The 22,765-nt window shown below is 35.7% G+C and overlaps 1 protein-coding gene across 2 annotated transcripts; it reads left to right on the forward strand.

Moving 5' to 3' along the window:
* Positions 1-4,837, forward strand: LOC308693460 (zona pellucida-like domain-containing protein 1). Of its 2 annotated transcripts, none has more exons than XM_081370365.1 (11): positions 1-603; positions 733-852; positions 1,790-2,016; positions 2,105-2,289; positions 2,378-2,450; positions 2,543-2,640; positions 3,112-3,192; positions 3,270-3,441; positions 3,588-3,693; positions 4,219-4,242; positions 4,372-4,837. In XM_081370365.1, the coding sequence occupies exons 2-11, from the start codon at positions 744-746 to the stop codon at positions 4,473-4,475; spliced, it is 1,179 nt and encodes a 392-aa protein (XP_081226491.1). In that variant the 5' UTR covers positions 1-603; positions 733-743; the 3' UTR covers positions 4,476-4,837. The 2 variants fall into 2 exon arrangements, with proteins under 2 accessions (XP_081226491.1, XP_081226492.1); XM_081370366.1 differs by having other exon boundaries at positions 15-603; positions 4,222-4,242.
* Positions 4,838-22,765: the final 17,928 nt, after the last annotated feature.

Consider the following 22,765-nt stretch of genomic DNA (forward strand, 5'->3'; position numbering starts at 1 on the left):
GCCCTTGTTTCTCTGGCGCATAAGGTCTATACACTCCAAAAAAGTTGGGACAGAGGCATGTTTACCACTGTGTCAGGTCACATTTCCTTTTAATTACATGAGGTTTATTAATTGGGGTTGTATGAATAGTAGTTAAAAATATGTCAAACATTAACACGAAAATTAATATGTAAAACGATACATTCTTCATGCTGTTTGAGGAGATCATTACAGCTGATGTCTATAAAATAAGCATATAACCCTAAATTGGTATTGTTATTGAGCTTTTGAATGATTTGGGTGGCTCGACTGAATATGATAAATTGAGGTCTTAAGACCTTAATGTGAATAGAGACCTGACATACTTTAATTGCCATGTGCCAGTTTCAGTTCTTGCCCTAGAACTATCTGTTCAGTCAGCAATACTGATTTCAAAATTGTTTTGTAAACTTAGTTACCAGATCTGAATAGCTATCAGTGACAAGATCACTGGAGAGTCTCGTGTTGCTCTCTTCTTTGTCAAGTTTTCTCGCACACCCTTTTCCTCTGTATAAATACTGAATCTGGAAGATTTTGGAAGAAAGGAAGGTGAAGTTACTCATTAAGAGTTTGTGCATCCAAAAGGTAACATCTCTTTTATTCTCAAATGTTTTAACAGTGATGTGAGAACACTTTTATTTAAAATACTTTATATAGATGAAAAAGTATTTTCTGCTTCGGTTCGTGTATTTTCTAACGGTTTGTCTTCTTTAGTTTGTCACAGGATGATCAGGCTGCTCCAGTTATTGTGTCTTGCTGGCGTCCTTCTACAGTGTGAAGGTCAGCTTACGGGTCTCCAAGCATGCCTTACGAGCCCTACGTACAGACCGGCAGGTCAGTGCTTATATTACTCTTTCTGTATATACGCAGTGCAGAAATCTTATTGGTGATGGTTTTGATGATTTTTACTCCAGTCTTCAGTGTCACATGAAATCATTCTAATATGCTGTTATTATTAATATTATCAATGTTAAAAACAGTTTTTGCTGCTTAACATATTTATGGGTAACAAGGATACCATTCAAACAGTTGTGGTAAGATTAAAGTGAGAGAAATTAATACTTTTATTCATCAAGGATGCATTAAATTAATAAAAGGTGACAGTGAAATCATGTTACAAAATATTTCTTTTTAATAAATGCTATAATAACAATTTAATATATGCTTTTCATTGAACTTTCTATTCATCAAAGAAAAAATGTATCACCATTTTACACAAACATGGTGCACAACTTTCAACATTGCTAATAATAAGAAGTAATGAGCTGCAAATCAGCATATTACAATGATTGCAGAAACTTCGGTTTTGCCATCACAGGATAAATGACATTTTAAAATATATTCAAATAGAAAACAGTTATTTTAATATAATAATAATATTTCGCAATCTTACTGTTTTAACTGTATTTTTTTATTAAATAAATGCCGCTGGTGAGCATAAGAGACTTCTTTCAAAAACATGAAAAATGTTTAATGTTTCCAAGCTTGTTTCACTAGCAGTAGCAACTAAAAAAAATTATCATAAAAAAATTAAACAAAAAAAAAACAGCTGGTAAGGTAGAAAAAAAGAAAGTTATAAATAAAAGATAAAAATGTCTTGTTTTAGAAGACATTTTACAAAATTAAAATGATCTTAGACAATTATGCTTCTCAAATACATGTAACTTGTAATAAGGATACTCTGATATTTTTACTAGAAAACAAAATGATTTTGTAGAAAATAAATACAGAATCTTGAGTAACAGAATATATATATTTTTAAATCTTTCAGAAAACAGTGATATAACAGTGACATGTGGAACCGATCAGATGTTTTTAAAAATTGTCCTGTGTCCAATGTATTATGGGGGATACAACGAATCTCTAATGGCCCTCAATGCTAAGTTTAACATCCCAGCCTGCCGTGGAGTAGCAGACTGGACCGTCAATCCTCCCGTCTTGATGTTTAACTTCTCAATCTCTCAGGATGCGCTCACCCTTTGTGGCAACAATATGAACGTAAGAGCTTTGTCACTTTAAAGCAATACATTTTTTACATTTGAATGGCACAGATTTCTAAAATGTGTGTGGCATGTTTGTTGGTTAGATTACAAGTCAAGTGGGCTCAGGATTATTCGCAGAGTTCTCCAATGTCCAGTCTGTTAATATCTCTGGATTAATCAATTCCTGGGATCCCAGCATTAGCGCAATCACTTACAGGCAACAACTGATGTACCAGTTTTCGTGTCTGTATCCGCTCCAATATTTAATCAACAACACCGAGCTCAGCGTGTGAGTATATAAATTGCAAGAAACTGTTTCTATGTTGAGGTTTCTGTGCTGTAACTTTCAAGACAAAAGCATGTCTTCATGCCAACAGGTCAGGAGTGAGTCTCGCTGTAAAGGACAACAACGGCACCTTCATCAGTACTCTAAGCATGAGTCTTTTCAGCGTAAGGATCTTTTAAGGATCTATTAAATGACACTTACACTTGAGTCAGTAAATGCAACTTTCTTGACATCTTCCTTTTCTTTCGGACATTAGAATTTCAACTATACTAGCAAACTCCAGATACCAGGATCTGGGTTGATGTTAAAAACTCGCATATATGTGAAGGTCAAGGCAACAAATCTCACAAACAAGTAAGAATGCAATCCAGTGTTATTTTAGAATTATTTATATACCATTATTGTATTTAGGCTACTATTTATCCATATTTTTAATTAGCTTTTTTTTTATTTCAGTTCAAAGTTAATTTTTTTTGTGATTGTCTTTTAAAAAAAAAAAAAAATATATATATATATATATATATATATACCTCAATTTCTTTTTATTTCAGTTTTAATAATAGCTAATAACTATTTGCAGTTTTCGTTAAAAAAAAATTAAACTTATTCAATGTTATTCAACATTTTACATTTTTGTTTGAGGTTTTTAAGTTTAAGTGTTTCACCTAATATTTATATTTGATTTGATTTCAGCTTTATTTCACTTAACATTTATATCAATAGTCTTAGTCTTTAGTTAACAATGACAGCACAGTAACTCTTGAACGTATGAATCTGAAAATGAGCATTGCTATTATACACTGCTGTCTTATTGTGTATTGTAAGGTTCAATGTGTTGCTGGACCGTTGCTATGCCACAACAAGCCCATATCCAGTCAGCAGCACCTCCTATGATCTTTTTGTTGGGTGAGTCATTTATTAAAAGAAGAGAGAGGTTAAGAAGACAGTTCTCTTGTAAGAACCACATCTATTGTTGTTTATAGGTGTACTCGTGATCCCCAGACAGTAATCGACTTAAATGGAATATCCCAAGAAGGTCGCTTCTCTTTTGAGGCTTTCCGCTTTGTGGAACATAAGAACCTGACCATCTCCACTTTCTACCTGCATTGTGTTACCCGACTCTGTGAGAACTCCACTTGTGCCGCCGTGACTCCGGTAATTAAGCACGCATTTATGATGCCGTAATGTCATTTATTAATTATTTTATTTTATTGTATTTTTTTCATTTCGATTTTGTTTGGTTCGACTGTTTATGGTTGTGTGTGGATATTATCAGACATTTTTATATGTGTGTTTTGTAGAAATGCATAAGGAGGAGAGAAGTGAGAGCAGTAGACTCTCCAGAGAGCACCTCTGGTGATGTAGCCACTGTCACATCAGGACCAATCACAACCAGAGTTGACAACGGTACAAAGAATCATCCTATATTTATACATTTATATTTGTGACCCTGGACCACAAAACCAGTCACATGGGTCATGTTTCTGAAATTGAGATTTATACATCACCTGAAAGCTGAATAAATAAGCCTTCCATTGATGTATGGTTTGTTAGGATAGGACAATATTTGGTCGAGACAACTATTTGAAAATCTGGAATCTGAGGGTGCAAAAAAATCGAAACATTGAGAAAATCACCTTTAAAGTTGTCAATTTATGTTCGCGATTGTGCAGCATTCACTTACAAAAATAAACGTTTTATATATTTATGGTAGGAAATTTACAAAATATCTTCATGGACCATGATCTTTACTTAATATCCTAATGATTTTTGGCATAAAAGAAAAATTGATAATTTTGACCCATACAATGTATTGTTGGCTATTGCCACAAATATACCCGTGCGACTTGTGACTGGTTTTGTGATCCAGGGTCACATATATCTAAAGTTACTGATTTGAAACAATAAAACAATTCTCTGTTATTTTTCCAGCAGGTGGCCTTATGCCCGCTAGATGTAAGAATTCTCTTTACCAACACTTCATTTTAATAAACACAATACCTTATCTAAATAGTTACATTTCTTAATGTTTCGTTGATGATGATGATGTGATTTGATGTTGATTTCCCCCCCTAATATACCTAGTGACCTCATCAGCATCCATCCCTCAACTGACGAATGTTGGCATAGCCACTGGCTTGCTGAGCTTCTTTCTGCTTGACTGGTTCTCTACATCAATACTTGCATGATGATCTACATCAGGATTTGGGAATTCCTTGCCTCTTGATTGAACACAACAGTCTTAGAAGATATCTCACATGAGGCAAAAATGTGAGAAAATATATGTCCGTTATCAACACCTCTATTTTACAATTTGGTAGATAGAATATTGTTTAGTAATTCTGACCTTTTTTGTCCTATGTTTTATGATCTTCAATGAGAACAAGGAAAAAAGAGAAAAGAAACTTATTCAGTGTGTAGTATACAAAATGTCTTTTTAAACTGAAAAGTCTATAATGCATGCAATGCTGTTCTTGGGGAAAATAGCCTATATATGCACTATGTATGTAATAATTTAACATTTAAACTTGAATAAAAGTGTTAGAAACTGTCTTTGTCCCTGGTATTTTCACTCATCCGGGTCATCATATAATGTTAGGATTTCTTTCACCAGCAGCTTAATGTTTAATTTCAATTCAAATATTTGCTCACACAATATTAAATACAGGTTGAAGTACTAAATAGTAAATGGCCTCAAAGCGTGTAATATTTTAAGACCACCACTATATAAACTTAATATGACTGAAACCCGTTACCGCTTCTTTAATGCTTTATTAATATGTTAGCTAAATAAGCTAATATATATATTGTTACCTTCAGGCCATGAAACATAGGAGAACTCATTTATAGAAGGAAATATCGAGAAACCATCTTATTAAATCGAGAAAACAAGACAATAATGCATGGCCTCTTAAGGCTTCCGTATTATTAGATACAAGTTAGACCAGAGTGGTAGAGAAAATTATGGCTCTGAGTTAGACGAAATAATGCAAGTTCACGTGACGTGAGAATATGAATTTGCCAAGAAAACAATTTCTGAGCCAGAGATTATTACATACATATATGCATATGCCATCATAGGCGATACAGGTAGGCTATGTTTTTCAATAAACTGTGTCCGTCTAATAAAAACAATTTATAGGCCTACCTGTAGCCTATGAGTAGTTTAAGATCGAAGTGAGAGACTGATTTTTTTTTTTTTTTTTTTTTTAGTTTATGATTTATTGTGAAATTGTTAGTCTAATAAATAAATTCTTTGAATCCTGAAACCCAAACTGTTAAGAGGCACTAGACGCAACAAACAACTCCGCTAAATGTAAACTGAGTGTCTGACAAAGACAGGCCTTCTGAAAAAACAGGCACATTCAATGACACAAAACATTTCTTTTTACTTGAGTTTTGTTAATTGTTAATTATTGTAATTTTGTTAATAGTTAATTGTTTCCATAAGGATTATTTTTTTTCTTTTTCTTTTTGCCTTTTTGCCACTTTTGGGGCCCTTAACATGCTCAAAAACTCCAAAAATAAAAAAAATACAAATTTTGCACACGTCAGAACCTGCGGCCATCAGGGCCGGGCTGTATATATATATATATATATATATATATATATATATATATTTTTTTTTTTTTTTAAGTGACGACAAAGAATATTACTTGTCTGATATATATTTATACATATATATTGTTACATATGTATATATATATATATATATATATATACATGTGTGTGTGTGTGTGTGTCTATATATATATATATATATATATATATATATATATATATATATATATATATACACAGTATATATATATATATAAATATAGCTGCGAGCAGCGATGGAGGGCCCAAGCCGGTGACACCGCCACCTCGGTGCCTTTAGTGTAACTAAAGGCACCCGGGTGGCGGTGCCACCGGCTTGGGCCCGCAATCGCTGCTCGCAGCTATATTTATATGTTTATATATTTATATATTTATAATGACTACATTTATATTACGACGTTGTACCTTTCAAACCTAACAGGGAAAATATTTCTTTAACAACAGCACATTTATATAATTCTTATGAACAATGTTTATGTAAGTAGGCTATATACTATATTACTGTAATTATAATTACTATACTAATTTTTTATATTTTAATATGAATTACTTTTTGTGTAAGTACTTTTTGTAAATCTTACAAAAATACTCTGTACCTAACCAACCCCATTCACACCCCTTTAGTTCACCCAAAAATGACCAATTTGTTATCATTTACTCTCCCTCACGTTGTTGCAAACCTGTATGAGTGCTGAACACAAAAGAAGATATTTCGAAGAATGTTGGTAACCAAACAGTTGGTGGTACCCATTGACCCATAGTTTTTTGTTTTCACTATGGAAGTCAATGGCTACCCTCAACTGTTTGGTAACCAACTTTCTTTAAATTTTTCTTTAAAGAAAGAAACTCATACAGGTTTGGAAACAACTTGAGGGTGAGTAAATGAAGAGTTCAGATGCAAAAGCCTCTAAGTGTCATCTGAAATTTTCTTTTAGAATGATCATTTTTATCAAGCTTGTATATTTAAGTTCAGCAATTTCACTTAAATGGCAATGAAAACCTATTCATAGTCATTTAAGTGAAATTACTGAACTTAAATATACAAGGTGGATAAAAATTATCATTCTAGAAGAAAACTGCAGATGGCACTTAGAGGCTTTTGCATCTGAACTCTTCAAATGATTACAGAATTTTCTTTTTTTTTTTATGAACTATCCCTTTAAAATATGTCATACAGCCAACGTCTCTCTTATTGTATTATTATTACAGGCATCCAAATATTAAATGAACTGCTTAACTGACTTTCAATATCTTGATATCAAGTCCAACGAATGTGGGTCAAGAGAGCAAACATTCAGATGTCACACTTTTGCATATCTTTTGCAATCTGTGAATTTCAGCACCAAATAACTTTCTCTCCCACGGGTACATCATGTTGTTCTTTGGACTTTCTGAAAGACTGTGGGGAGCTTGATGCAGTTTATCTAGTCCTTTGAGACAGGAAAGAGTGATAGCTCTGCTCCTCTCTTCAGTCTCACCAGAGCCTTTGTTCTGTGAGCATGACCCTGTCTGATCTCCTCCTTTCTGAGGCTCTTTGCACCAGATTTCAATAGTGGTGTATTGTATTTGCATGCATTGTCAGAATTCTATAGTTATGTAATACAAGTCTAATTCAGTACTCCCTCTATGCTGTTTGATTGGTTTGATATGTTTTAATCTAGCCGTTCGTTTGAACGATTGAGAATACGATGTTGTGGTTATGTACTTATAATAAAAAATGTGCCATTATAAGTATGCATGTGATAAACCGCGCTCTCCTCACTAGGTGGTGCTATGGATCAGACGTTTCATATTGTTCCTATTGTTCCTGTCTAAATTGCTTAGGCTCAAGGGGTCATGGTAGCCTTTTAAACAGCCATTTATCCTGACTAAATAAATGTTCATGTGGTGCCATTAGTTAGTCAACATTACTCAACATACATTAGTCAACATACTGTCATGAATGTGGATTTATGGTTCAGACGATTAGCTTAAAAGCAATTGTGTCCGGAATTGAGCCATGAACAAAGGCAACAGATTTTCATATTGCATGCTTGTAGGGAGTCTCACTTTCTTAGCTAGTCAGATGTAGTTGTGGGTCATCCAGATATTCCGTGCATGTAGAAGTGATTTACATATGTAATTGCATAAGTCATAGGGTACCATTTGTCACCATATACAAATACCTTTGATATATCAAGATTTTTTTTTTTCAATTTTCTGTTTATTTATTACACTTTTCATAATATTTCTGCTATTTTATCAGGTGTATCCAGCATTATTTTACTTGTAGTACAGTATATCTATGATGTTAATACAGGTGTATTTTACAAATAAGGCAGTCACCATCAGCACATTTTGGACATCCTTGGCAACAAACTCAATCCCAATTATGGGACACATAGCTTTTAGCTTCTTTTTTTCAAATATATGTTTATATCTTTTCAGGAATTCTCATTAACATAATTCAACAACTTCTTTTAAAATATAATAAAAAATATAATATTAGAAAAATTACCCCAACATCCACCTCTGGACATATGTAAGTCCCATTTTACATTTTGTGTGGGTAAGTTAATTTGGGTCTCTGTTCAGTCATACTGGACATGCATTGAAGTGAAGATGTAAATGAAATCCAGCTCAAGAATAACACAATACTATCTGGATAAGAAACTTATGTTAATCCTAGGTGTAATGGGGACCAGAATGTCTTTCTTAATGTGACAGAAACCGTATCTATTTTACTATAAATTATAACAAATGCAAGATATTGTATGTGGACTTTGATAATAGTCACTGTAATCTCATTTCCATGTGTTTTTGGCTGCTGTTACCATCCTCAGTGGTAACAAGCCTTCCACCCATTCATTGGGAGATTCCATCATTCTCCTCCATAAAGTGACCTCCTCTGCTGTAGAGTCCATCCATTCCACCAGTACTCCATAACTCCTGCCTGTAAAACGGGATTGACTTATTAAATGCATATATATTTGTGTTAATTTGTATTTTATGCATTTATGTTTGTAGATCTCAGAACACACAAAAATCCCAACACTGGACTGCACCTGTGCCCATGCCGAGTCTCAGGCCTCCAAGCGAGTGATTGGCTAGACGGTCCCGGTCCCAAACAGTAAGCTCCACACAAGCCTCTTTTAGGTCCTCTGCCTTGAAGCCATCATACACCATAGTGTGATTAAATATGGGGTTGGCTGTTCTCTTCAGCACCCGGGTCTTCTGACGGCTCTTTTTGCTGGTGTCGGGGAGTACAAAGCTGTGCAGAGAATTCAACAATTACTTAGTGGGACCTTGAAGATGTTTTCACATCACAATAATACAAAGCAATCATATTATAATACCATTTCACATATGGGTCAATAGTTGGACTTCTGATAAGTGGGAGATTCTTGCAGTCTTTGACCCAGATATGCACTTCACCAGAGCCAGGAATGTTCTTTGCTGGATTGAAAAAAGAAACACTCACACAGATCAATTGATAAATCTGTGACATTTGACTTTATTTTTGACATAATGTGCAGTCTTTATGTATATAAGCTGCATGTATGTGAATTATAGTCAAGTGTAGAGTCAGTTCTGGCAGGTCACGTTAGTCAGGCTCGCATCGGCTGATCCACGTCTACCTATATGAATACGACGCCTATCACTGTATACATATATAAGCTCCTTCAGTATTATCAGCAGCTATCGTGTTTCTCAGGAGCGAATTACCCTCCTCCCTCCCCAGCTCCTCCTCTCGTCAGTCAGGATTTGGCATTCTGATTTCCTTCGATTCAGAATAAATTCCCGAATTACGTTGTACTTTAAAATCTTGAATTAATGATATCTGCAATACATTCATGTTGGTTCTGTTCTGTTTACCCTAAGGGGGGTTATTGCTGCTCTCTTCTCACCCAGAACGGAACCATACCGCCAATCCAAACTGTATGCTAATTGTCAATCGTATTTGACGATAGCGGTCCTGACAGAATTGTAATTAGTAAAAGATTTTAATGGTGGAGCCTTACAGTGGGAGATCTGAGGCAGGAAACGTATGGCCAGTCTCATCTGTCCTCTTAAGTCAAATGGCTGGAGGCTGTTTGTGGTCTGTGGGAAGAGATTCTGAAATCGAGAGATTTGTATTTTCATTTATTAAATATTTTAACTTTTAAAATTGTATCACAAGTTTCACCTAAGAGAAATTATGGACTCATTCATACTGTACCCTTGGTTTAAGAGGCAAAAGCTTCATCTCGGTGTCGTTAAAATCCCACAACGAGAGGTCAAGCTCTATCTCACCCAGAAAGCTGTTACGACCAAATGTGTCATTGTGCCATGCTGAAAGGTTGAGAACCTGGGACATCAGGTACTCCATTCGGACTCTGTACTGTATGCATCAAATAATAAAATGAACGGAGATTATTAAGCATTTGGTATAATGCATATAGGGGACACTGGGGCTAGTTGTCACTTATTAATCCAGTGAATATCTCTCATGTTAGGGTTATTTTTCAAGTACATTTTTGTATAGACACATATATTAAAGTCTTAAAGCCTAAATTTCCACCATTAGCACAGGAATGAGTACAGATAATTGAACACACCCAATAGAGGGGCATGTTGTCACACGATATGGGGTAAGCTGTCACAATTGAACCTGCCGTTAAACAGCCTATTATAGACATTTCAGCTCAAAATGAACAGTAAAACAGTGTGAAATGTGATGTGCATATATATCAAACCATTTATTTGATCAGCAACGTTATTGAATGTGTAAAACACATGCTTGCTTGCTCCAATTAAAATAATGTGAACACTGGCCCTGACTTATTCTGCCAGTGATTTCCTTACCCTAAGAATCTCATTGTATGTAGGATTCAGTGTTTTCTTCTTCACGGCGGTTTTTCTTTTTCCCAAATTGGCAGAATCAGGTATGAGGTAACTCTTAACATACCTAGAAAACAAAGCACAAGTTCCCTATGGAGAAAATATCTATTTAGAGGAGAAAGGGGTGGGTGGTATTGAGATCGCAGTCTTACGGGTCAGATCGATTCCTCTTCTTGTCCACTGCTGCCAGATTCTGGCACTGAACAACAAAGATATGGAACTCCCGCAACTTGTGCACATAGTTTAGTGAAAACTGGATGCTCCCTTGAACGTCAACGCTGCTATAGTCACTACTGTACACGCTTGCAACACTGCCGCTGACCTGAAGGTAATGGAAATACAATATTGAATCATTCCCAGTACATCAATGTGCTTAACGTCAAATTAAATTGGACCCTGTTTGATTTCTAAGTAAATGTTCTGGTTTTACTGTGATCAATTCATCACTGTGCATAAGCAAAATTATGTTTATATTCATAATCAGGATAAAATAAAGCCCAACATTACTTTTGTTCTCATTGAATATCCTGTTTCATTTGGATTCTGTCCAATTACGGATGTAAACTTGGCTGTGAATGATGCTTCATGATTTATATCTGAGGCAAATGGGATAATTTACTGGGTACATTTGCCTATGTATATGTAATATATATATACTACTGTTTATTATCTGACAGTATATGCTTGGTAAAGAACTTGGTAAATAGTTTAGTATATAATATACAGTATATGAACATACAGAGGTGGAGCCAGAGTAGTTGCTGAGGTTAGTAAATTGTCTGTTATTCCACTGTGGGACGCCACTGCGGGAACTGCTCTCCGAGTCACTCTCTCCTCCATCACTCTAAAAAGACAGGACAGCGGCAGACATTTTGAGCATTTTGACCTGGCCTTTTATCTTAGATAAAAATGACAAATGAACCAACTTCTTTTTGTAGAAATGAGGGCACTGATTTGCTGAGTTGCTTCAGGTGCTCTGGGTCTGAGGTTGCGAAGGAAGTCTGGGCAACTGAGACTGAAACAAGATGGCAGAAGAAATCAAGTAAATGTGCAAATATGATGCCAACAAGATTAGTGTCTCACAATATAATTAAAACTGAATATAAAACATATGAGAAGTTAAGTTTGAGACTTGCCATCATAGTTGTCCTGCGTGTAGTCATTTGTTTGTTTGAATTTTTGGTCTTGTCCTTAGAGAAGAGATCACAATGACAAAGTAGAACAGATTCTCTTGTCATGTGAACTCTCCATTTAAAGCCAAACAATAAAGTGTTTTACTCTGGAAGAGTAAAACTAGAAGTATACTATGAAAAAGACAGCTAAATATGGATATGGTATTTTTAGTTGAAAAACTAATGACAAAAAATATTTAAATTATTTTCTGTTACAGTTCAAAGTGTTTGACATAATAGAGAATTGATGCTCACTAGGAAGAAGGCTGATGTCTTCCATGCTCTTATGGTACACAGGTCTAGATGAAGCTTGTCTCAAAGCTTTCATAACGGGACTCTCATTTTCACCTGCAAGATTTAACAGTGGCAGTTTGATCCAATAAAGGTATAAAGAATTAATACAACAAGCAAGAAGAATGTGTTCATGAGAGAACTTGTGTTTCCTGTTCTTGTGCTATTGTGTAATATGAGCACTTATATCTGTTTGATTTAACACTTGAAAGGAAAGCTGTGGACACATCTTATACAACACTGATGTAAATACACTTAACTACATTAATTCATGTTAGTTAATCTTTTATGAACGCACATACATGTTTCTTGCTTCTGGTTAGGATCCTATTCCTAAGTATTAAATTATTATTAATTTTCTAAGCAATCAGATTTACGATTTACACCTAGCAGTTGATAAAACTTGTGTTCCTGTAGCTCAAACAGTAGAGCATGGCGATAGCAACACCAAGATCATGTTCAATTCCCAAGGAATGCATAGCTTAAATGCACCGCAAGTAACTTTTGGATACAAATGTCTGCCAAATGTGTGAATGTAAATGTAAAATGTGTATTATTATTTATTTATTTTAAATCCAATGGATTTACATTCATGCATTTGACAGATCTTGCATTGTATTCCAAGTATAGATGAAAGGGGTCTTTGGTTAAAAACGTTTGAGAAACCTGTACAGTATGATAAGAGAAAAAGCTTCAAACTTACGGTTTGAATTCCCCTTAGTGGCATTTCCATCAGTTTGTGTGGTTGAGTGGAGTCCCAGGCTCCCTTTCCTGGTTTGGAGGTCAGGGGAACCCTGTACTGGAGTACTGGTTTTTACTGGGGAACACTTACAGCTACAGTTTGTCTCTGGAGATGATGTAAATGAAGTGCAGATAAAATTATCAACCTGCTCTGTAACTGGAGGTGGAGTGTATATACTTCTGTCTTCTGTAATTCCAAGGTAATGTTGGTAGTCCCGTGGAATGAAAGATCTAGCAAGAGGTTGAGAGTCGGAATCCTCTGAGGTACGTGATGGTCTTCTCTGAGTATTTTTGTCTCTGTCTCTCCAAGAGATTTCTGGGGATGTTTTTGGCATGGTATAGCTAGCTTCTTGTGTTTTCCTGGTCTGTGTAATGCTAGCTTCTGGTGTCTTCTTTACCTGTTGCATATTGGGTCCCTGAGACTTCTTGGACTGAAGATGTAAGTCCTGGCTTTGCTCCTCAAACGCAGAGTTCACTGAAAACATGCTGGTGGCACGTCGCATGGCACTTGCTTTTCCATTTAGACTGCCTTTGTTGCTTCTTCTACCCTGCTGAGGTCGTGACTCTTGACCAGTCTGAGGTTTAGGTACCATTGTGGCTTTGGAATTGTTCTGAGAGCCTTTCTGTGCCTGAAGAGAATGAGACACTCCATGGGATATTGCTTCGCCCCCATCTGACTGATCGTTTTTTGATTCTTGTCTTGACATAATCCTCTTCTTTGAGGGAGACTGGAATGCTCTAGTTTTGGCTGGTGAGGATGTTTTACCATTCTGGCTGTCATTAACAGAGTCTTTGACATTGGCTTTCTCTTTTGGACTTTGTGGACTTAAGGATCTCTGAATTCCACTTTCAAGGACCGGTGACCTTCGTCCAGATTTTGTAGGTGGTCCTCCCCAGAAGTCACGAAGGTTCTTAAACTGTAAAGTGCTCATACCATCCATCACAACTGGCTTATCCTTCCGTAGCGTTTGCACAGGGAAATTAGGAGACAGTCTACCTCTGGCTGAAGAACTGTCCTCATCATCATCATCATCATCATCATACTCTGTACCTATTGTTCTGAGATCAAACTCAGACTTTGTAAATCTTTGGTTCAGTCGAGCAGTAGTAGTCGATCTGATTTGAGCTGCTGATGTTTTAGATTCTTTCTCCCAGAAGGACTTTAGTTGCTTGATCCTCTCTGCCATGTTCTCTTGCTGGGAATTTTGCTTAACAAAAGGCACTTGATTGGTTCTTGGTGTAGTTCTTGATTTTGCCTCTAATTCTTTTGGAGAGGTGTGATCTGCATCACTACTGTGTGTGCTAACTGTGCCTCCCATGCTATCACTTTTTTGACCCAATAGCAAGGATCCACTGTCAAGTGATGGAGAAGATGATTTTAAACGTGGAAGAGAACCTACTTTGTCTAAGAGAGAGCTTGCAAGTATTTGGTCATTCTTCTGATTAGCATACATCAATGGCGGTTTTGAATCATCTGTAACAATGGGTACTTGGGGTTTATAGATGGTGTTAGCACTCCCTATATGCTCAAGGTCTAAATCTTCCACAACTGTCTCTTTTTTCTGATGTCCTGGAGATGTTGCTCTCAAGCTCTGTTCACTTCTCTGTTGGTCCTGTACACATTCAGTCGGCTTTCTGCTAACATCACTAGGGATTAATTGTTCAGTTATACCAGGAGCACTAGATTTGCTGATCAAAATCTTTGGACCAATGTTTTCTTTCTCCCAGAATGATTTCAAATTGGCAATTTTTGGTTGCTGATTCTCTTCAGCACTTGGTCTTTCTTTTGGCAGATGCCGAGTATGCTTGATGTCAGTGTTTTCCAGTTTAACTTTGGTCACTTCCTCTCTCTTGATAAAAGCTTCTGTTTTGTTCTCATTTTGACTTACTTTCCCACCTACAGAAATATTCACCTCTGGGATCTTTGGAGGAACATTGTTTGCGGTAAGCGCAGAGTCAATAGAGAGATTCCTGATGAGAGGTTCAATATGAGAGGCAGATTCAGATCTTCGTTCTTTTGGAATGTTTTGGATAGACTCATCAACACACTGTTCCTTTCCCCAATCAGGCTGTTGTAGAAATATCGTATTGACTTCTAATGGAATCTCTTCACTCTGGCATGGTATGATTAAGTACACATTATCCCTTTGTTTGGATCTCTGATCAACCTCATCTTCAAAGTCTATGTCATCGATCTTGGTGTCCTCCTCCATGTCTTCATGGGCATTGCTCTCTATATCAAGCCTATCACTGCTGTCTGAGCTTCTGCTAAACCACTCAAGAACTTTGGCAATTGAATCTCCTTGTTCATCAGTAGGTGTCGGAATGTGTTCATCTGTCATGACCTCCAGTTTGGCATTTTCCTGTTTTGAGTTATTAGTCTTTTGTTTTATGTTGAAGACAAGGGGGTTGCTGCTAGTCTCACAGTCAGAAGAGGCATCTGTCTTATTGAATGTATCTGTTATGTTGAGGGATCTGGGAAATTGTTGACCTGGAAGACAAAGTGTATAGCATTGAACGACCAAAGCAGAATCTAGGCATTTTAAATTTCAAGTAACTATTGAAAGCAATAATTTAATTAAAAAATATATACAATTTAATTTATTCTAAATTTAAGATTATTTCACCCAAATATGAAAATTATGTTATTTACTAACTTTTATGTCATTTCAAATCTGTATGTCTTTATTTCTTCTGCAGAACACAACGGTGGATAAACACAGGTGAAAAGTTTATTAATATCTAGTTGGGTGAATATTCCATTTAGGTGGTAGTATCTTGAACACTGGGGTATGTTGAAGCGGCAGAAGCAGGTGAACATTTCCACCAACTACTGGACTGGAGTGTGAAAAGCTGGATGAATGTACAATTACTTGAATATCAGGTTGTTTTTCACCAAAACTGATCGACACACTTGGAAAATGTTTGGTGAGACACATGTATCTGACATAGCTGGCAAACTTGGGTGATTTAGTAAGCATTAAAGTGAGTCCCAGTGCACAGCCATTATACTGTTTTTGAATTCACCTAGAATTCAACAAGATTGTTATTAATTTATCTAATTTGTGTTCTGCAAAAGAAAGTAAGTCATACAGTTTGAAAAGAGGATGGGTAAATTACACAATACATTTTTTTTGGCAAACTACTTTTTTAAATATAAAATATGGATCATACCAACAGCATTTTTCTTCATATTTTCTTCAGTTCTTATTTCTTCCAATTTTGGAAACTGAACCACATGATTTTCCACTATCTCAGATTTGTGTTGTGTAGGTTGAGGGGCAATGATCTCATCCAGTGGCTTTTTAGAGTTGTCAGTCAATGCAAACATTACATTCTCACGAGGAAGATAAATTTCACCAGAAATGTTTTGGCCCTCCAATTCCATACTTGGTGACTGAGGAAGGCAACTATTTGTTTCTCTTCTTTGTTTTAGAGGTTCTTCTACTTTCCTGCCATCGTCTGCTCTTGTGATAGAGTTCAGACTTAGACGTGGTTGTATCTTTGGCTTCTCTTGTAAGCCCCGCGGAGGGTTTATCAGTTGTGATGAAGCTCTCACTGGTAAACGTGACTTTGGCAACTTCACTGGTGAAGGGGAGCTAAATGGCTCCTTGTTTTCAATTTTGCTACTTGATTCCTCTGTATTTCCCAGAGAAAGTCTAGATTCTTCAGGATCCTTTCCTTGGCTGGTGTTTTTGCAAACATGGCTTAGAGATACAACTGGTTGGCGCAGTTGGCTCTTGAGAGTTGGCTCATTTGAGCTGTGTTTGAGGATACTTCTTGGTGGTGGAGACCTGATACCTGAGCCTGCTGTGGTGGACACACTCTGGCTGGACATGCTCTGGGTGGACACAGAGCTGGTGCTGTCTGAGATAGAGCCCTGGGGTTTGTTGATTTTGGTTCTCTTCTTTGGCACAGGCTTTTGACCAGGGGGTCTGTTTTGTATGGTGTCAGAGACCTCTCTTTTATCTTCACTGTTACTTGCTTCCTGATGTTTTACTGCAAATGTGAGACTTGTAAGCAAGGGAGAACACAAAACATTACAAGTTTCTTAAAACTTCTGAGTATAAATGAACATTATACAATGTTGTCACATCAACCTTGTGAATCAGAGCCCCTGTCTAATGATTTCCTGAGTCCAGGTCCTGATGTAAAGGGGATATCAGTCTCCTCAAAATCAAGCTCTATTGGAACACTGTTGAATGGGTTGTGTCTTGGCTGGAACCAGGTAAAGAGGCAAAGTTTGTTAAAAGAAGCAATGAAGAAATGTATTGATTATTGATGTCATATTGATTCATTTGTCATTTCTTTCACCCACAATTCACACACTAGATTGACGTGGACTTAAAAGGGGTCATATCATACATTTTTGTGAAATAATTTGTTTATAATTCTTTATACTGTTACTGAAAGTGCCAAAACTAGTTTCCTGATAAAATTTATGACCATTTTCATAGAGTCCAGTTTTGTAGAGTCCAGTATACTGTAGTTTGCTCTGTTCAATCCTTCAGTAACAGCCTCTTTGCACAGCCTGTGTTATATTATGACGATCATAAATCTATCATATTTCCTCCTTGGTACCTCATATTGACCTGGCAGGCCAAGTTTCTGATTATAAATAGGTGTTTTCATCTAAATGTAGTGGGCAGCCATATGTTAATGCATTTTGCTGTAAGTCATGGAAGTTCAGAATACTTTTAAATAATAAAGGTTCTTTATTAGCATTGATGGTTCCATGAAAAACATTCAACATCCATGGGCATTTTCCACCATACAAATGGGTTTTTATAGTGGAAAAACGTTCTTTAGAATATTAAAATGTTTGTCACACTAAGAAAAATGCTCAGAACTGTTCACTGAAGGGTTCTTTGGAGAACCCAAAATGGTTCTTCTGATTCTTCACTTTTGGAATCTTAATTTTTAAGAGTGTAGGAGCCATTTTCCCACATAATTTTTAATAAATGGTCCATCTGGACTGGAGAGGATGTTTTGAAATTTTAATTCCATTATGATATGATCCCTTTAAGTGTTTCTCCCAAGGATATACAGTAATGGTGAATGGAGCTGACACTAATATGTTTGTATATTTCTGTGAGCACTTACATACCTTGGATGGTGATCTCATGCCTATGTTTAGGTTTTCTTGCTGGAGCTCTAATGTGTCACCGTTTTCCCTTCAAAACAAATAGTAACCTGTTCATTTATTGTTATGCATGCTTGCATGTATAAGATATCCAGATGATTTGGACTCAAGTTCTTCAAGAGATCCTGTAATGACCAGGATCAATTAAGAGCATTAAAAGTACAGCGAGCAAACTCCTCTGTTGACCCTTGTCGAGTCATAAAGATATTGAAATCATGAGGTATCCACACCTGTAAAGCACACAAGCACCTGGGAGGGGTGGAGGTTGCACACACAGTGCAAACCAAAGAGTTCTGGCAAGTGTGAACAGTTATTACCCCGTTCTTCTAGATAAATTCATTAATATCAAGCTACTACTATAAGAAATGGATCACGCAGTGTAGGATTATGCCAGCAGCACTAAACAGTTCATCAGGTACTGTCAACTACTTTGCTTTTGTACATGAACATGTACCATTACCTTTCCTTTAGCTGCATTGAGGACTCAGTAGTTTGTGTTTTTTTGGGTGACGTCATGATGCCATCACTATCCTTTCTGCTGATGCTTCTTGATCTGCCGCCCCATGGCTTGGTTAAAAACTCTATATAAAAGGATAGTGGGATGTTTACTGATATTTAGTGCTGTTTATATGCTCACTAACAAAGCATTAAGTCAAGGTTTCTGAAAGAGTACTGTAGGTGTTTTGGTCTCACCAACAACTGATGATTTCCTTTGATTCATTGATGCCAATATGATGTCAGAGCCATGAATCCTGTCCTGGTGTCTCTGTGACTTCACCTCGTAGAACCATTCTCCTGACAAATACTTGCGTCTGTCTTCCTCTGGGACGGCTTTCTGCAGCTGTCTGGAATCAAATGAGCGAAACCTTCAAATTTAGTAAGAAAAAAAAGAAACGAGTACAGTTCTCAGCAACATGCATCTAACATAGTCTCACCTCAACATGTCTTTTGAACAAATACCGTACATTCCATAGTGTGCAAATTAGTTTACTCCAGCAATCAAGGGAAGAAAGCACTGCAATAATCACATTTTCTGTTGTTTGCTCTCAAAATGTTAAATTATTTTTATGTACAAATGTGTCAGGCAGTCCTTTGAGTACTAGGATCATAAACTGGGCTTTCCAAATGTCGGTATCTCATTGCACTTTATTACTTTATTATGTTACACAGCTCTCCTGTATTAGAGTCTACTAAACCAATAACATTCCATATGACCAAAGAGTGTGGGCAAACTCTTCCTTCATTAGTTTAAACAGTACACTGTCTTCAATACTGACTCTGTTTGCTTTGCAAATGCCAAATCTTTCATAATGGTTGCTTCTTAGGTACTATCAAAGTATCCAAGTATCCTGTACACTGTTAAATTAATCAAACACTACTGATGAAGAGTTTTATTGAAATTTCTTTCTTTTTAAGAAAAACAACCCAAGATGTTGAGACTAATAATTATACTGTGACTTGTTTGAGAGCTGGTTACTGTTAAATGGTACAAATTACAAAACAACCATTACAAAACAACCTTAATAGAGACATTGTGAGCATTTGGAGTGATTCAAAATGGTTTGATTAAAATCATGTGTTTGGAAACAACCATTGGAACACATCTTCACTTTTGAAGGAGTGGAAACTATGTTGGTCATGTGAAAAGGCCAAGACAATTATTCCACAAGGGTAGACTTAATCCTTTTATACAAGGTTGAGTAAGGTTGAGGCTGAACACAAGGAAATCACCCAGACATGGCCAGATTCTGCATTCTTTCTTTCAAGTAGACTTCCCGTCTCCATTCAAAGCGTTAAACACGAGAACAAATAATTTGCTAGTGCAGCGGCGTTCATGTGGGTAAACACCTCACTGTTTGTCTGTGGATCAATGCCTTGTTTGTTTTTTCATGTTGTATTTGGATGTATTTAATTGAATAAGTGTAAAATGACAATTATGTGCATTTGGGTAGTTTACAAGTGATACAAATGTTTTACGTGCGTTTTTGCTGCATTTATTTGGTCAAATATACAATAACAGTAATATAGTGAAATTTTAACTACAATTTATAAATAACTAAATGTTTTCCATTGTAATTAATTTATCAAATCACTCTAATATACTGATTAAATGCTCAAGAAACATTTATTACATTTTACAAAACTTTAAGAAAGAAATTTTCATTAACATGTATTAACTTCTTATTATCAATGTTGAAAACAGTTGTGCTAATTAATATTTTTTTGTAAACTGATAATTTTTTTCAATTATTTGATAATAGAAAGTTCAAAGGAGCAGCATTTATTTGATTTAATTCTTTTTGTAACATTATAAATGTATTTACCGTCACTTTTGATAAATTTAATTCATCCTTGCTGAATAAAATTGTTATTTACTGACCCCAAGCTTTTGAATGGTTGTTTGTGTGTGTGTGTGTGTGTATATATATATATATATATATATATATATATATATATATATATATATATATATATATATATATATATATATGAAAAGTGTATTTCAGGTGATATAACTGGTCACCATCTATTTTTCACCATTCTGTTTACCATGTAGCATTTTGCAGTTCATTTAAAATGTATTTTTCAGAATAGAAATATTCAGTGTAATCTGTTTATGTGAGGTCATAAAATGTCATTTATAATATTTAAACAAGATGGAAACATTTCAGTGGTTTCATATCATATAGTATATCACACTGCTGTCGCTGCTTGCTATTTTCATATCAACTACACACATTTGCAATAATAGAGGAGGGTCATTTACCCTAAAAAAGGTTTGTGTCTGAGCAGTCTTACTTTATTCGTTCCTCCTCGGCTTTCTTCAGCTCAGAATCCCTCTTTAAAACGGTCATGATCTTCTCCTGCTCCTCCTCGCTCAGGTGGCTGAGGTCTATCATGATGGCCGTTGTTCTTCTCACTATTTGAGACTCTTGTGCAAAGGATCAGAAGGCTATCTATTGTTGCTCCTGATTCACCTTCATTTCATTATGCGAAAATTACGGCACCTGTAATGAGCACATCAAAACCTCTGAGATGCTCCATTAGTCTCTTTCAGGTCAAGAGGCTTCAAAAGAAAATAATTAGGGTAATATTAAGTCATTATTTAATGGAAAGGAAAAATGTAACTTAATTTGTATGCTGAATTTGCTATAATTTGAAATGAAATGTGAGTTCTAAATAAGTGCACAATGAAGCCGAGTGTGGGCCAGTTTGGAGAATGCTGAGATTAGACAAAACATGTGACGGCACTGTCAGTTGACCATGAGAAGGGGCAGACTTTTAGATCAAGCACATCTACAGAAAATTATTAAGTTTTCCGTTGAACATAAATTGCATAATGCTGATACCACTTAAGAGTCATGTCAGATAATGGCTCTAATATGTACTATTCATTAAATTAGATGACTCTGATATGCACAGAAAAACAAGCAAAGTCCTGGATCTATCTGTTAAAAAAAAAAAAAAAAAAACTTGTTTCCTTAAATGATCATATGACCATCTATAAAACTTAAGACACCAGTGTGTCAAGTTAGCTGTGCAAATATTTGAAAACAGCTCACTGAGACACTATTTACTCTGGGTTACACCTTGATCAAAACAAGCTTCAAATAAATGACAAAGTTAGACTATACATAACATTATACAAACAACCAGCGAACAATAACATATCAATGAGATGTTAATACTTTACATGGCTGAGGAGCTTAAAAAAGGGTGAAAAGGAATACATATTCTCTAATGAGAGTTGAAATCAAGACAGAAATAATGAATAACTGTTTGGTAGAATTACACAAACAAAACCAGTGTATCAACATCACATGAGTAATGGATTTAACATGACAATTGATCTGCAATATATGATGCTATAAATATGCCATATCCTGAATCCTGTTACTGTCCAAAAGGCTTTTGACTCATCAAATGAGGCACTTAATTGCAAATTGAATTAGGTTTAAATTGAATAAGTTCTTAGAAAGTATTTTATGAAATGTAATATATTTACGTAGCCTAACACTTTTAGTAAACAGGATAAGTATTGTTACTTATCCTGTTTACTAAAAGTGATAGGCTACATAAAATGAAAGTTATTTTTCTGGATGTGTAAAATAATTTCACAAGAGAAGCCCAGTAGAAATTTACTTTTTTTTTTTCAGTTGTTTTTCTGGAAATGTAAAATAATTTCACCACAAGAAACCCAGTGGAATTTAACTTTTTTTTTTTTAATCTTTTGACTCTATAGACATGTAGCCTAATTGAATTTTAGAAACAAGATAATGTGGTGTATTCCTGTCTGCAATGATCAAATCACTGCTGTGTCTGGATTCATGTGCACTTTTCTATTCTAGTTGTTTTCTGTTGAATTCGTAATCCATAAATGCATTGTAGGCTACTATAGTGAACTCAAGAGCAGACCAACCGGAGATTAGTAGTCTCGTATTACAGTGTAAAGTCTGCTTTGTATGAGTTATGTCAGTCAATTAACAAATAGCTTATTTTTCATAGTTTACTCGAGACCCAAAACACAGTGACAGCCTTCAAGAATGTATTCATGAAAGCACTAGATGTTCGTAAATATATTCTACAGTGCTAAAACACTCCTCACAAACATAACGACAGGAATATGTCCAAATGAGATGTTTCAGCTCACCTTATTTCCGTGGCAGAATGT

This window comes from Scardinius erythrophthalmus (genome assembly GCF_964197995.2).
Source record: "Scardinius erythrophthalmus genome assembly, chromosome: 7".
NCBI lineage: Eukaryota > Metazoa > Chordata > Actinopteri > Cypriniformes > Leuciscidae > Scardinius > Scardinius erythrophthalmus.

Coding starts and splice junctions, on each gene's coding strand:
- LOC308693460 (XM_081370365.1), top strand. CDS start 744: ATGATCAGGCTGCTCCAGTTATTGTGTCTTGCTGGCGTCCTTCTACAG. Junction 2,017..2,104: donor TTTGTGGCAACAATATGAAC/GTAAGAGCTTTG, acceptor TTTGTTGGTTAG/ATTACAAGTCAAGTGGGCTC. Junction 2,641..3,111: donor GCAACAAATCTCACAAACAA/GTAAGAATGCAA, acceptor GTGTATTGTAAG/GTTCAATGTGTTGCTGGACC.